Raw genomic sequence first — 14,633 nt, 5'->3', positions numbered from 1 at the left:
CCAAAGCGCCTGAAGGCAGGACAAGAAGCAACGGATGGAAACTAATCAAGGAAAGAAGCAACCTAGAACTAAGGAGAAACATCCTGACAGTGAGAACCATTAACCAGTGGAACTACCTGCCTCCAGAAGTGGTGAATGCTCCAACACTGGAAGTTTTTAAGAAGAGACTGGACAGCCATTTGTCTGAAATGGTATAGAATTTCCTGCCTGAGCAGGGGTTGGACTAGATGACCTCCAAGATCCCTCCCAACTTTATTATTATTATTAAGGGGGGGCGCATCTCTCCCAGAAGATTCTAGAGCGAAAGAATAAGGAAGACTTTAGCCCCCCCTCCCGCTAAATAAGTCAGAATGCCCCTTTCAACCATTTAATACATTTTTATTTTCAAGGATACAAGGTTTTTTTTTAATTCCAGAACAAAAATAAATGCATAAACAAGAAAAAGGGGTTTGTTTTTGTTTGTTTGTTTCCCCCCCCAAAATACCCCAATAAAATTGTCCAGACTAAGAAAAATACAAAGGACAGTTTTCACGCCATCTGACGGAAAGAGATGCCCAGCACACAGCCACGACGTTCAACGGATTTGATATTTACAAAATGTTTTTTTTTTCCCCCTTGTCCCACTCCCAATTTGATGTTTGATTTTTTTGTTTCTCCCCCACCCCCAAGTGGTCCTGATGGGGAGTGGAAGATGGGCAGGGGGATACAGAAGACAGAGAAGAGAGGAATTTACGGGACTGGTTAAAAAATGGAGGGAAGAAAAAAAAAGAAGAACGACGGGAGGGAGAAAGTGGTACGAAGATTATACTGAGGGAATAAAAAAATATAGAAGCAATTTTTTAGGAAACAGTGAAACAAGATCAGAGGTCTCCCAAAGTTGGCAACGTTAAGACTTGTGGACTTCAACTCCCAGAATTCCTCAGCCAACCCTGTTTTGATTTGAACAGGGGTCTTCAAACTTGGCCCTTTTATGACTTGTGGACTTCAACTCCCAGAATTCCTCAGCCAGCGTGCCTGGCTGAGGGATTCTGGGAGTTGAAGTCCACTAGCAGGGGTCTTCAAACTTGGCCCTTTTATGACTTGTGGACGTCAACTCCCAGAATTCCTCAGCCAGTGTGCCTGGCTGAGGGATTCTGGGAGTTGAAGTCCACTAGCAGGGGTCTTCAAACTTGGCCCTTTTATGACTTGTGGACTTCAACTCCCAGAATTCCTCAGCCAGCGTGCCTGGCTGAGGGATTCTGGGAGTTGAAGTCCACAAGCAGGGGTCTTCAAACTTGGCCCTTTTATGACTTCTGGACGTCAACTCCCAGAATTCCTCAGCCAGCATGCCTGGCTGAGAAATTCTGGGAGTTGACGTCCACAAGTCATCAAAGGGCCAAGTTTGAAGACCCCTGGATTTGAAGGACAAGAAGATGGTTCCTTCAGCTTGGGCCAAGGTGGTGGACTACGATTCCCATCCTGTAGGATGAATTATGGATCCAGACACCCCACAAGTCTCTAGTCCCGTGGTGGATCTTCACACCCCAGGGCTATAGAGGCTGGTGCCACTTCTGAACCATGCTCTCCGTGGGAATTCTGGGAGTTGAAGTCCACAAGTCTTAAAACGGCCAAGTCTGGAGAGACTCACGAAGAAGACCATTAGCCCTGCTGGACACACCGGGAGGAGATGCTAATTTTAAAACAAGATAAATCCATGTATACGTTCAGGACTGTATGCAATCACATAACGGGTCAACGGGGTGGAGAAGGAGAAAGAAAGATGGCCGGAACTGATAATGTCGGAGGCCAGGAAGAATTATCCCATTATAAAGTACGGATTCTATAGATTTCTCCACCCCCACCCCCACCCCCACCAATTCCTCTTTTCCAAAGCTGGTGCCGGCACTGGCCCCTTCTTAGATAAGCTGCCCGGGCTCTGGATTCAAATTTCTATAATGGATAGACAGCCCTTTATGGGAAGAGAGGCAGGGGGGCTTAATTGTTTCAAGGATAAGGGGTGACCCACCCACCCCAAATAGTGCCTTAGAAAAAACTGGGGGGGGGCAACTCGGGGGGGCAACTATAGGTTTTGCAATCTACTCTATTCCCCCCACAACCCCCGGAAGGGACATAGGAAAAAAAAATACTAGCCTTTGCAGAGTTTAGCCCAGCTGCCTGCAGCGAGAAAACACAAAAGCCAGTTTTAAATGGCCAGGAAGAGAGAAAAAGCTGGAATTCCCCCCCCCTCCAAGATATCCAGCAGGATGTAGGTCCCAAAGGAGAAAGGATTAATCTCCCAGTTCAATCCTGGGTTTTTAAGGCAATGTTTCTCGAACTTAGCCACTTTCAAGACGGCTGGACTACAACTCCCAGAATTCCCCAGCCAGCAAAGGCGGGGAATTGAACTCCACCCCTCTTAAACCACCTTTCCTGGTTTTGTCTGTAGTGTAGGCAGATTTGTTGGGGAGTTTAACCTGAGCAGCTCAAAAGAGAACGGACGCGCCCCCTGAGGATCTCATGGGGTGCCTTCACGAGGACAAGGGGTGTTGGAACGGTTTGAAGGACACCAAGATGGCTTCGTCTGCTTGGGCCAAGGGCTATGAATTTGCCTCTTGGGAGATGAATTATGGATCCAGGCAGCCCATCAGTCTCTGGTCCCGTGGTCGGAAGGTGGGTTTTCCCACCCCAGGACTGGTGTCGCTGATGGAACAATGCTCGACAAAAGGTACGGCCTACGTTGGGCCGCCAAGAATCACAATACTGAAAACTGCGGATCCAAGTCCTTCCAACCACCTGCAGACTTAACCCTTTGGAAAGTCTGGGTGACAATTCCTGGAAACTGACTGGCGATGCTGGCTAAGGATTTCTGAGAATGGTGGCCAGACCTGTCTGGAAAGGCCGACGATGGTGAAGCTGCTTCAGCAGAAGCTCAAGGACAACATGGACAAGGAGAAGAGGACCCTGACGACGGTGGAGGAGCCCATCTATGCAAAGGCAGACCGTGGGTTTTCTTATCAAAGGTGACTGCCGCTCCATGCAATGCCCGGAGCTAGCACAAACACACACACACACACACACACATAATCCCCACAGATCTCTATTCTCTAAACAAGCCACCATCTTCCTTGGTGGGGTCCTGCGGAGATGTTCCGACATGCACAAAAGGGACAAGGCTGAACCAACCCGGAGAAGAGAGCTCCGAGCAGTTGCAGCCTCTTCGTGCTTCTTAGGCCCCGCTCCGTCCTGCCCGCCAGGGGTCCAGCTGCCCGGCTTGACTGCAGCCTCTGGGACCGGCCCTTGGCACCTTTTTTCCCTCCCCCCCAAAAAAAGCTTCCCCACCCCACCCCGAAGGGCACAAAATTAGTGTCAGCTAGTACCCTCTCATCCCTGGAATGTAAGAAAGGACGTCTCCCTTCCCGGCACCGCTGTGTTTGGGTCAGCCGGGAAGGGAGGAAGAGGAAGAGGAAGAAGAGGAAGGAGGATGGAAGAGCAACGGAGAAGGCCGCCAGCCGTTTCACTGAGGTAGCGGGACGAGGACCTCCACGTAGTTGAGCGGGAAGAAGCCCGACAGGCCGTTGATCATGCCCTCGTACCAGTTCTCGTCGATTTGGTTGGTCAGCGTGATGATGTCGCCTTCTCGGAAGCCCAGCTCACCGTCGTTCTCCGGCTCAAAGTCATACAGCGCCTTGCAGCAGGGCTGGTCCAGGTGGGGGGCTGGAGGGGGGGGGGAGGAGGGGAGAAGAGGAGGAGAGTTAGCCAACACATGCCCTTTCAATCCCCCAGCCTCAATTGACATCTCCCGAGTCCACAAAGGGTGGCAAAGCCATTGGCTGTCGAAGGACGTGGAATGCTGGGAGTTGTAGTTCAAACGGAGGGGTGCCCTCGGCTGGCTCGTGAAGACCGGTGGCCCTGGGCTTTCAAAGCGCCACAGCCCTGAACAAAAAAGGAACAATGATTCTAGCTCCCCATCACCTAGGGCAGTGTTTCCCAAACTTGACAATTTTAAGGCATGTGGACTTCAACTGCCCATACCTTCTTAGTGACACAGGAGAGCAAGTATCATTCATTTTCTCTGTTGCAGCCTCTTCTTGCCAAAGGTGGCATTTTCCAGATGTGTTAGGATCTTAAAATTCCCAACCAGGATCGTGTCTGCCTAAGACAGTGTTTCTCAACCTTGACAATTTTAAGGCATGTGGACTTCAACTCCCAGAGGCCACCTCTCCCTTTCCCCTCAGCCTGGCTGGCTCAGGAATCCTGCATCCACTTTTGGGTCAACACGTTACCAAAAAAAAGGTGTTGAGACTTTAGAAAAAGTGCAAAGGAGAGCAGCTAAGATGATCAAAGGCCTGGAGACTGAAACATAGGAATAACGGCTGCAGAATTTGGGAGCGGCTAGTTCTAGAGCAGGGCTTTTCAACCAGTGGTACGGGTACCCCCTGTGGTACATTGGCACCTGGCAGGTGGTACGTGACCATCCTAGAAAAGTGGTAGCAGGGGAGGGGAATGAGCTGAACCGGTGGCAGCACCGCACAAGCCTGAGCGAGAGACGGCTGGAGCTGCAGGGCTGTCAGGGCTCAGTGGAAGCGCCAGGATCAGCGCCAGGCTCCAGCTGGAGCTCGGCGCTGATCCTGGCGCTTCTGCTGAGCCCTGAAGAAGCACCAATCAGCTGGAAAGCAGCACTGATCCTGGCGCTTCTGCTGAGCCCAGAAGAAGCGCCGATCAGCTGGAATGTTGCAGCATCTCCAAGGTCTTGTGATTTACATTCAGATTCATATTTATGACGGTCACAGTGTCCCAGGGTCATGTGAAGTGACCAAAACCTGCTGCAACCACCCAGCAGACGGGGGAATAAAAATCAAACACCCCCCACCCCACCCCTGCTGCCAATCCTCAACAGAAATGCTCACAACAATGAAAACCTCGGACACGAGGAAGAGTGTGGGCGGGTGGGCAGGCAGGTGTCTTGCTCAGCTGTGGCTTGGGGGGCACTTTTTCCAGTGCCATTGTAACTTCGAACAGTCACGAAGCGAACTGTTGTTAAGTCGAGGACTACCTGTACTTTATCACTTTTTTCCTTTTTTGGGGGGGTCACCAAGTTTTTGACACCTTGCTAAGCGACTGGTGGTACTTGGATGTTGCCATATCCTAAAACTGGTATAATGGGTGAAAAGGTTGAAAAGCCCTGCCCTAGGCCATCCTAGGAATGGAACACGTGCAGGAAAATAAACAAGTTCAGAGAAGAATTTAACTGTTCCACCCTGAGCTAAGGTTCTCTTGGAACTGCCTCATTTGCGGCCATAAGGACTAGAAACCCAAGTCTGTTTGAGGCCCCGAGCATTTGCTAAGATCCAGGGACACCACCACAGCACACCGGAAGCCGCAGCTACCAGTTCATGCAAGCAGGGAACGGGACAAGGGAGAAGAGGGAATGCGAGGGTGTGTGTGGGGGGGGTCTCGTGCTGCATGCAGGAACAAGGAAAGAGAGGGGAGAGAAAAGCAGAAAGTTGGGGGGGGGGGAAGCACTCACAAAATATCCGGCTGGGGGTCCGGGATGGCTTTTCGGATCGGAAGGAGGAGGAAGCTGCTTGCAAAAAAAAAAAAAAAAAAAAGGAAACAAACAAACATGGAATAAAATAAAAACCGACATGCTTGCTGGCTGACAAGCACAAAGATCGCGGCAGGGGACGGTCAGTCGAAAGGAAGAAGGGAGTCCTTGATTTACGACTAGCCGTTCAGGGACCCGATTGAGCGACTTCAAAACGGGTCCCGCTAAGCTCGGAAGGAGGCAATGCGCAGACCGGGAGAAAGCATTTCCCGTTTCGCAACGCGTTTTAGTCGCTGCGGGGAGCACTCGGTCGGCGTCCGACCGGCCCTTACCGGAGACTTTGGGAACTGGGTTGCAGGAAAATCCGCCGTTCGACTGGTCTCCGCTCTCTCCGAATTCGTAGGGCTCTCTGGGCTTCGGTTTATATTCCCGCTTGGGGCGCGAAGAGGCGTCGCGCACTCTGCACACAGGGAGGGAACAAAAAGGCCACAGAGGACGGTCAGCTGGCTGGCGACTCAACTCTCGGTTAAACTCCAGACAAGTCCTCGACGTACCACCACAATTTAGCCCCAGATTCCCACCGTTAAAGCAAGTGAGCTTTACCTCACGTTACGACCTTACTTGCCATGGTTGTTAGGACAGCGGTTCTCAACCTGTGGGTTGGGACCCCATTTGGGGTCGAACGACCATTTCACAGGGGTCGCCAAACAACGCAGTCCGCCATTTTTTCCCCCTTTTCCTTAGCTGTGCTATACTCCCTTTTATTCTATTGGCTTTTGAAAGCCAATAGAATAGACTCTCTTGAATAGAGTCTAATTCTATTGGTTTTCAAAAGCCAATAGGAATCGTCCAGGCTATCTCTGCCCTGCTGAGCCCGCCAAAAGTCCCATTCTGCAAATGGTGCTGCAAGTTGTCTGCAGCGAAGGCGAGCTGTCTAGAAGCTTCCACCCCTCCCTGCTGAGCAACTACCAATAATGTAAGTAAAAGAGGGCCAGGGGTGGGAGGTGGGAGGCCGGCGGGCGCAGGGAGGGTTGCTGGCGCGTGTGGGGCCCGGCGGGTGCCTTACCTCCCTTGGGCTGGGCCAGCTGGTGGCCCAGCCGGTGGTTGGCCTGCGCCGTCTCTGCCGCTTGCCAGCTACACCTTGGCTGGCTCAGGGGGCGGCACCACGCATGCGCGGCACTCCCGGGCAGGGAAAGTCCTCGACTTACGACTGGTTAGGTAGTCCTCGACTTATGACCGGTTGGGGGTCGCGGCATTAAAAAGGTTGAGAACCACTGTGTTAAGTGAATCGCTGCAGTTGCTAAGTGAATCGTGCGGTCATGAAGTGAATCTGGCTTCTCCCCCTTGACTTCGTGTGTCGGAAGGCCGCAAAAGGGGATCACACGAGCTCTTGGCCACTGTCATAAATATGAGTCAGCTGCCAATTTTGATCACGTGACCTGGGGATGCCGTAATGGTCGCAAGTGTGAAAAACTGACATACTTTAAGCCAGAGGTCCCCAACCTGTGGGCCCCTATCAGGCTGTGGGCCATGGGCCACCTGAGTGGCTGGCCAGTGCACACGCATGTGTACAGGCGCACCCCCCACTCGCGCTAGCATTGCCGCGGCGCGCGAGTGCTAGAGATACCGAGAGCATCATACAGGCACTAGCTAGCATCACTATGAGCAGCAGCGCTGCAAACACACACTCCCCCTACTTGCGCTAGCATCGTAGCGGCACGTGGGCTCTATTGTCGCTGTGCGGGCACACTCCTCCCACTCGTGCTAGCATCGCAGCAGCCGGTGGCCTATATCGTTGCTGTGCACGCAGTTCCCCCGCTTGCGCTAGCATCGCAGCAGCCGTGGGCTCTATTGTCGCTGTGAACGCACAGTCCCCCCCACTCATGCTAGCATCGTAGTGGCACATGAGCTCTATTGTCACTGTGTGTGTACACTCTCTCCACTCGCGCTAGCATCACAGCGGCCGGTGGGCTGTATCATTGCTGTGCGCGCACAGTTCCCCCACTTTTGCTAGCATCGCAGCGCCTGTGGGCTCTATCGTCACTGCAAGCCCACACTTCCCCCACTTGCGCTAGCATTGCAGCGGCCCGTGGACTCTATCATCGCTGTGCGTGCACACTCCCCCCACTAGCGCTAACATCGCAGCAGCCTGTGGGCTCTATTGTCGCTTTGTGCCTACACTCGCCACTCGAGCTAGCATTGCTGCGGCATGTAGGCTCTATCATCTCTGTGAGCGCACACTCACCCCACTTGCGCTAGCATCGCAGTGGCCCATGGGCTCTAGTGTCGCTCAAGCGCTTGCGGCCCATTTGCGTTGCGCATGCAATCGTAGCCCCATTCGTGTGCACGCTTGCAGCTTCGTTTGCACGTGCATAAAAGCATCTCCACCCCCTCCCTACACTGGGCCGTCAACCAAGAAAGGTTGGAGACCCCTGCTTTAAGCCATGAAGCCAACAGGATGAACCAATTTAAGGTTTGGGGGTTTTTTTGTAAAAATGCAAGGGATTAACCACAACACAGATGGTGGAGGCAATCTTAGACCAGAAGGGTGGATGACAACACCCATTGTACTCACATCACCCTATCCTGTTTTCAGGAAGCATCATCCCATCCACCCGCATTGTAAATTCAATTTTTTTTCCCTTTCTATTTTCATTTCTCAAAGTCCATTTTCCAGAAATGAATGAGCTTTAAAAGGCAGGAAAATAGTAAATAAGGATTTTATGGCTGTTCTGGATCTGTTCAGATTTAGTCGGAGGGTAGGCAACCTTGGCTCTTTTATGACTCGTGGACTTCAACTCCTAGAATTCCTGAACCAGCATGGGGGAACTATGGCCCCCTCATGACTCGTGGACTTCAACTCCCAGAATTCCTGAGCCAGCATGGCTCAGCTTGGAAACCTCTCCCTTTCCCCTCAGCACGGCTGGCTCAGGAATTCTGGGAGTTGAAGTCCACGAGTCATAAAGAGCCAAGGTTGCCTACCCTTGGAATAGGGGATGCGCTGGCTCAGGGGGTAAAGACACTAAGCTTGTCAGAGAGCTGACAGGTCGGGTTTGAGACCCAGCATTGCTGGATGGAATGAGCTCCCGTTCCTTGCTCCAGCCCCTGCCCACCTGCAAAGGGGATCAAAATTTGGGTGCTTGGCAACATCCTGGGATCACCTGATCTCCATTTTGCGACCTTCCCAGCCTGCTTGCGATAAGCAAAGTCAACGGGGGAAGCCGGATTTGTTTAATGACCACACGATTTAGGTTCGCCTCTGCTTTGCCTAACAACAGTGGCTGTAAAATCGAGTGTGTCTCACTTAACGAACGTTCCGCTTAGCCGTAGAAATTCTGCTCCCAAGTGCAAAGACGGGGAATAAGTTACTTTTTTTTTCCAGTGCTGTTGGAAGTCACAATTGTAAGTCGAGGAATACTTTTGAGACCGCCTAGCCCCTCGAAACCCAGCTGACCTGCGTTTCAGCTTCTCCGCCAACTCGTCCAGAATCTGCACGGCTTGCCGGTGGTAATCGAGTTGCGCATCCACCAGAGCAGAAAGCTGGCTGACTTGCTCGATCTGTAGCAAAAGACAAAGGAGATTTATATTTCAATAAATCAGAATAGAGTTGGAAGGGACCTTGGAGGTCTTCTAGTCCAGCCCCCTGCTCAGGCAGGAGACCCTATACCAGGGGTAGGCAACCTTGGCTCTTTTATGACTCGTGGACTTCAACTCCCAGAATTCTTGAGCCAGCCACGCTGAGGGGAAAGGGAGAGGTTTCCAAGCTGAGCCATGCTGGCTCAGGAATTCTGGGAGTTGAAGTCCACGCCTCATAAAAGAGCCAAGGTTACCTACCCCTGCTATAGACCAACTCTACATCCGGTGGAACTACTGGTTTGTACCTTTAGAGCAGGGGTCTTCAAACTTGGCCCTTTTAGGACTCGTGGACTTCAACTCCCAGAAATCCTGAGCCAGCCATGCTGAGGGGAAAGGGAGAGGTTTCCAAGCTGAGCCATGCTGGCTCAGGAATTCTGGGAGTTGAAGTCCACGCCTCATAAAAGAGCCGAGGTTGCCTACCCCTGGCTTATACCATCCCAGACAACTGGCTGTCCAGTCTCTCCTTAAAAGTCTCCAGTGATGGAGCATCCACAACTTCTAGTGGCAAGCTGTGCCAGATTTTTGGCTATGTACGTGCAGATGCTATGCTTCTTCAATAAAGATTCTTTAAGGTAAACAATGCCTCGAAGTTCTTTGAAGAGTTTCATCTGTCGGAACCATGACAGAAAGCCAAAATCTGAATTCCCCTCCCCTGAGCACATAGTATCAAAGCACAATTCCCTCCTCTAATTAACAGTCATAAATCACATTCCCCAATTAGCTTGAAATGCAGGCTTTCCCTTCTGTTCTCCAACCCGCCATTTCTTATCATCTCTTATTTCAAAAAACCTTGGTTCTCACACTACTACAATATGGTTATGTCTAACTAACTCCCATACACATTCCTCCTCCACCTCCCCAGTATCATCTAACTCCAACTCCAATTCTAAGAGTAAAACATAAGAAGGAAAATGGCTGCATCTCTGTATGTTGTCAAAACATCCAATGTTTGACACAGAAATTTTGGCATTAAATTGTGGACGTAGGGTGAGGACTTCCCGTATAGGATTTCGACCTGGGACAACCTACGCTTCCATTTGTTTCCCGTCTTGTGTCTCGCAAGGCACACACTCACGTCCGTCTCAAGAAGATTGTGCATACTCGTCTCCGCCACTTCCTTGGACTCCTCAAACTTTTCCAACGCTTGTCGCAATTCCTCGTCCGGAATTTTCCCTTGGCGCTTCTTTTTGTAATCAAAATCCAACCGTCGCCCTTCTAACTTTCTCAGGTGGTGCTTTTGGGGGGGGGGGAGGAAGGAGGAGAAAAAGAGGAGTAAATAGTTAAAAAAAAAGAAGTAGAGATGGGGTACGCTTGGCTTTTCCAAGTTAAACTACTTTTGAATGCAAAATTCTTCCCCCAAATGAATGGTTACATTGGAAATGAAACTACTCCACAAATGAGATCATTGATGATATCTACATAATAATAGGTCATACATAATTTACATATTATTATGCAGATGTCATTAATGACCTCATTTATGGAATAGTTTCATTGCACAACCGGTCCAGCTCTCTGCGGGTGAATATAATATATATAAAACATACAAGGAACAGTTGCTGGAATTGGGTATGTCTAGTTTAATGAAGAGAAGGACGAGGGGGAACATGATAGCCGTCTTCCAATATCTCAGGGGCTGCCCCAAAGAAGAGGGAGTCAAGCTATTCTCCAAAGTGCCTGAAGGCAGGACAAGAAGCAATGGATGGAAACTCACCAAGGAGAGAAGCAATGTAGAACTAAGGAGAATTTTCCTGACCATTAGAACAATTAACCAGTGGAACTACCTGCCTCCAGAAGCTGTGAATGCTCCAACACTGGAAGTTTTTAAGAAGAGACTGGACAGCCATTTGTCTGAAATGGTACAGGGTTTCCTATCTGAGCAGAGGATTGGACTAGATGACCACTAAAGTCCCAACTTTATTATTTTTATTATGGATCATCGCACAGTCAGCCAGATGTTCAGACTGGATTTGGCATTTTTGTCTACCTATTGAGTCCTTCCCAAGGATCTGGGAGAGGCAGATGTGGATGTTTGATGGTATTACAGATATCGTCGCTGGATGGAAGCAGTTCCTAGTAAGGCCGCCTTTTGCAATTGACTAATAGCGAATTTGTCAATGCCAATGGTGTTCAAGTGGTGCTCCAGTTGTTTTGGGATTGCACGCAAGGAGCCTATCACTATTGGTACTACCCTTGCTTGCTTTTGCCACAGTCTTTCTATTTCTATTTGTAGGTCTTTGTATTTTGTTATCTTCTCCAGTTCTTTCTCTTCTATTCTGCTGTCTCCAGGCACTGCCACATCCACTCTCCAGACTTTTTTGTCTTTCTTATCGACAATTGTTAAGTCTGGGGTGTTATGTTGCAGGTGCTTGTCTGTTTGAATTCTGAAGTCCCAGAGCAGTTTAATTTTATCATTTTCTATGACTTTCTCTATTTTATGATCCCACCAGTTTTTGCTTACAGGCAAATGATATTTTTTGCAAATCTTCCAATGTTGTAGTAGTAGTAGTAGTAGTAGTAGTAGTAGTAGTAGTAGTAGTAGTAGTAGTATATTTTCTCCAAGGTAACCATTATATAAATACATAATGGTAGTTCTTGACATACGACCAGAATTGGCCCCAAAATTTCTGTTGCTAAATGAATTTCAGTGAATTTTGCCCCGTTTTATGACCTACCCTGCCACACGTGTTAAGTGAATCACTGCAGTTGTTTAAATTAGGAACACGGCCGTTAAGTGAATCGGGATATCCCACTGACTTTGGTTGTCAGAAGGTGGGGATACTGCAACCGCCATTAATATGAGTTAGTTCCCGAGGGTCTTAGTTTTGATCACGTGACCGTGGGGAATGCTGCAACAGTCGTTAAGTGTGAAAAACTGGTCCTAAGTCGCTTTTTAAATGCCTTTGTAGCTTCGAACGGTCACTAAATGAACCGTTGTAAGTCGAGGACTGCCTGCATCTGGGAAAAACCAAATATCCCTGTCCCATTCGGAAAGGAAAAGTAGTGTGAAAAATTGGTCTAAAGTCACGTTTTTCTGCACTGTTTTAATTTTGAACGGTCGCTAAATGAGGTGTTGTAAATCAGAGGATCTCCACTGCATAAGGGTGTCATGAAATAAAAAGACCAAAGAGTCGCTTAAAACTTGGAAATTATATTAAATGTTAAATCTAAATATTAAGGGGAAACTAAAAATTGGGAAAAAACTACAATACTTAGAACATTGACTGTCTCTGTATGCTAAAATAACCAGGATATGCATAAACTAAAAATTATTGATCAATGTAAGAATGTTATTTTTATTTAATTGATATAATAAGAATTGTATTAGTTTAAATATGAGACAGTAAATACAAAGGGGAAAAGAGAGGAAATATTTAATGTGGTAGTTTGAGACTCGCACTAAAGACATTTGTATGTCATTGACTTTTTGATTAACTCCGCCGCCACGTTGCTTAAATGTAAAATTAGAAAATCAATAAAAACATTAAAATAAAATAAATAAAAGACCAAAGGAGAAGCTGTATCTGTAACATGAATTATTTGCATTGTGTTGTCGTACCCCACAACTGCTGGGAATGTCAAACACTTCAGGGAACAAGACCCGTAGAACAACCTGTGGACCACGGCCCATTATTGGGACGTGGCCTACTGGCCACTGGGCCGCAGAACAGGCTGGCCGATGCGTGCACTCACCCCCACTTGTGCTAGCACCGCCATTACGCAAACGGGGCACCACGTGGCAAAAACAGGGTGCCACTAACGTGCGCATGTCAAATGCTTCCTCCTCCCTTTCCCTCCGGTCTGCCAGGAGACTTCTGATCTAGACCAGGGATCACCAACCCACGGCACCGGGCCCCAGCACCCCAGCAACCGGGCCCCACGAACACGCAAAGCCCCATCCGTGGGATGCAGACAGCACACAAAACCACGCACTGTCCGGTCCGTGGAAAAACCTTTCTCCACGGTCCCGGTCCCTGGTGTCCCAAAGGTTGGGGGTCTCTGCCTTGGAATGTTGGAGCCCCCGCCCAAATTTTAGGAGAAGCTGTTTCGTAACGTGGGAATCCCCACCTGGAAGGAATGGGGTGAATACCCTCTTGGGATGGTCCTGAAGAGATACAGGACAAAATCACGCCGATTAGGCTTCTCTCCCTAACCTTCTCTTTGCTTCTCCTAAGATTAGTTCGTTTAGTGACCGTTCGAAGTTACAACGGCACTAAAAAAAAACTTGACTCAGGACTCTTTTTCATACTTATCACCATTGCAGCCTCCGCGGGGTCACGGGATCAAAATTCGGCCGCGTGGAAACTGGCATGTACGCGTGACGGTTGCAGTGTCCAGGGGTCACGGGATCCCCTTTTGCGACCTTCGTCCAATGGGGAAGCCACATTCGCGTTAACAACCGCGTTATTCGTTTAACCACCGCAGGGATTCACTTAACAGGTGTGACAAGGAAGGTCACAAAACAGGGCAAAATCTACTTGATTCTCATGTAGCCATGTGTGAATGCAGCAATTCATTTAACAACCGGTGGCAAGGGAGGTTGTAAAATGGAGCACGGTTCAGTTAAAAACTGTCTCGCCGAGAAGCGGGAATTCCGGGCTCTGTTGTGGCCGTGTCGTTTCCTCCTTATTTATTGATATTTTAGGTGCCGGTGTCACAATATCAAGATAAGAATATAACACAAATCAACTAGCTCAATGTAGGCGATAGATCAGTGGTTCTCAACCTTTTTAATGCCGCGACCCCCAACCGGTCGTAAGTCGAGGACTACTCAATGGGTGCAGCACAGTTTGCAGAATGGGACTTTTGGCGGGCTCAGCAGGGCAGAGACAGCCTGGACAATTCCTATTGGCTTTTGAAAGCCAGTAGAATTAGACTCTATTCAAGAGAGTCTATTCTATTGGCTTTCAAAAGCCCATAGAATAAAAGGGAGTAGCACAGCTAAGGAAAAGGGGGAAAAAATGGCGGACTGCATTGTTTGGTGACCCCCGTGAAATGGTCGTTCGACCCCAAATGGGGTCCCGACCCACAGGTTGAGAACCACTGAGATAGATAGACCTACCTCCAACAAGGGGTCCCACCAAAGCCAGTTTCTAAGGCCTTCCTGTAAGTCAGTGTTTCTCAACTGTCGCCCTTTTAAGACGGGTGGACTTCAACTCCCAGAATACCCCAGCCAGCTAATGCTGGCTGGGGTATTCTGGGAGTTGAAGTCCATCCGTCTTAAAAGGGCGACGGTTGCGCCCTCACGGTGGGATCTTGTTCCCAGCAAGAATGTGATCCCATCCGACGCTCTCTCTCTCTCTCTTTCCAAAACTCCCCATCAGGAGATTACCTGGATCTCTTTCAAGTCCTTGTCGCACAAATTCTGAAGGGGATCGATGAAGTTCTGCTTGACCTCGATGTCCAGAGAATCCTTCACTTCGGCCAGGCGCTTCATGGATTCACCGGCGTCCAGCAGGGCATCGCCTTCATC

General features: G+C 49.3%; 1 protein-coding gene across 3 annotated transcripts in view; it reads right to left on the bottom strand.

Moving 5' to 3' along the window:
* Positions 1-1,452: 1,452 nt before the first annotated feature.
* The window catches only part of SH3GL1 (SH3 domain containing GRB2 like 1, endophilin A2), a 71,972-nt gene continuing 58,791 nt past the window's right edge, over positions 1,453-14,633 (bottom strand). Inside the window, exons 5-10 of one of the 3 annotated variants that reach the window (XM_039332835.1) lie at positions 14,493-14,626; positions 10,236-10,394; positions 8,979-9,082; positions 5,857-5,984; positions 5,507-5,563; positions 1,453-3,693 (exon numbers count right to left, since the gene is read on the bottom strand). In XM_039332835.1, the coding sequence (XP_039188769.1) occupies positions 3,494-3,693; positions 5,507-5,563; positions 5,857-5,984; positions 8,979-9,082; positions 10,236-10,394; positions 14,493-14,626 (782 nt within the window). In that variant the 3' untranslated portion in view covers positions 1,453-3,493. The remainder of the gene's footprint in view (positions 3,694-5,506; positions 5,564-5,856; positions 5,985-8,978; positions 9,083-10,235; positions 10,395-14,492; positions 14,627-14,633) is intronic. The other 2 variants (XM_039332836.1, XM_039332837.1) reach the window with 2 other exon arrangements.

This window comes from Crotalus tigris, unplaced genomic scaffold (genome assembly GCF_016545835.1).
Source record: "Crotalus tigris isolate CLP2741 ecotype Arizona unplaced genomic scaffold, ASM1654583v1 scf7180000024465.619267, whole genome shotgun sequence".
NCBI classification, from domain to species: Eukaryota; Metazoa; Chordata; class Lepidosauria; order Squamata; family Viperidae; genus Crotalus; species Crotalus tigris.
Note: the sequence above shows the minus strand (reverse complement) of the source record. Positions and strands in the feature narration are given on the sequence as shown.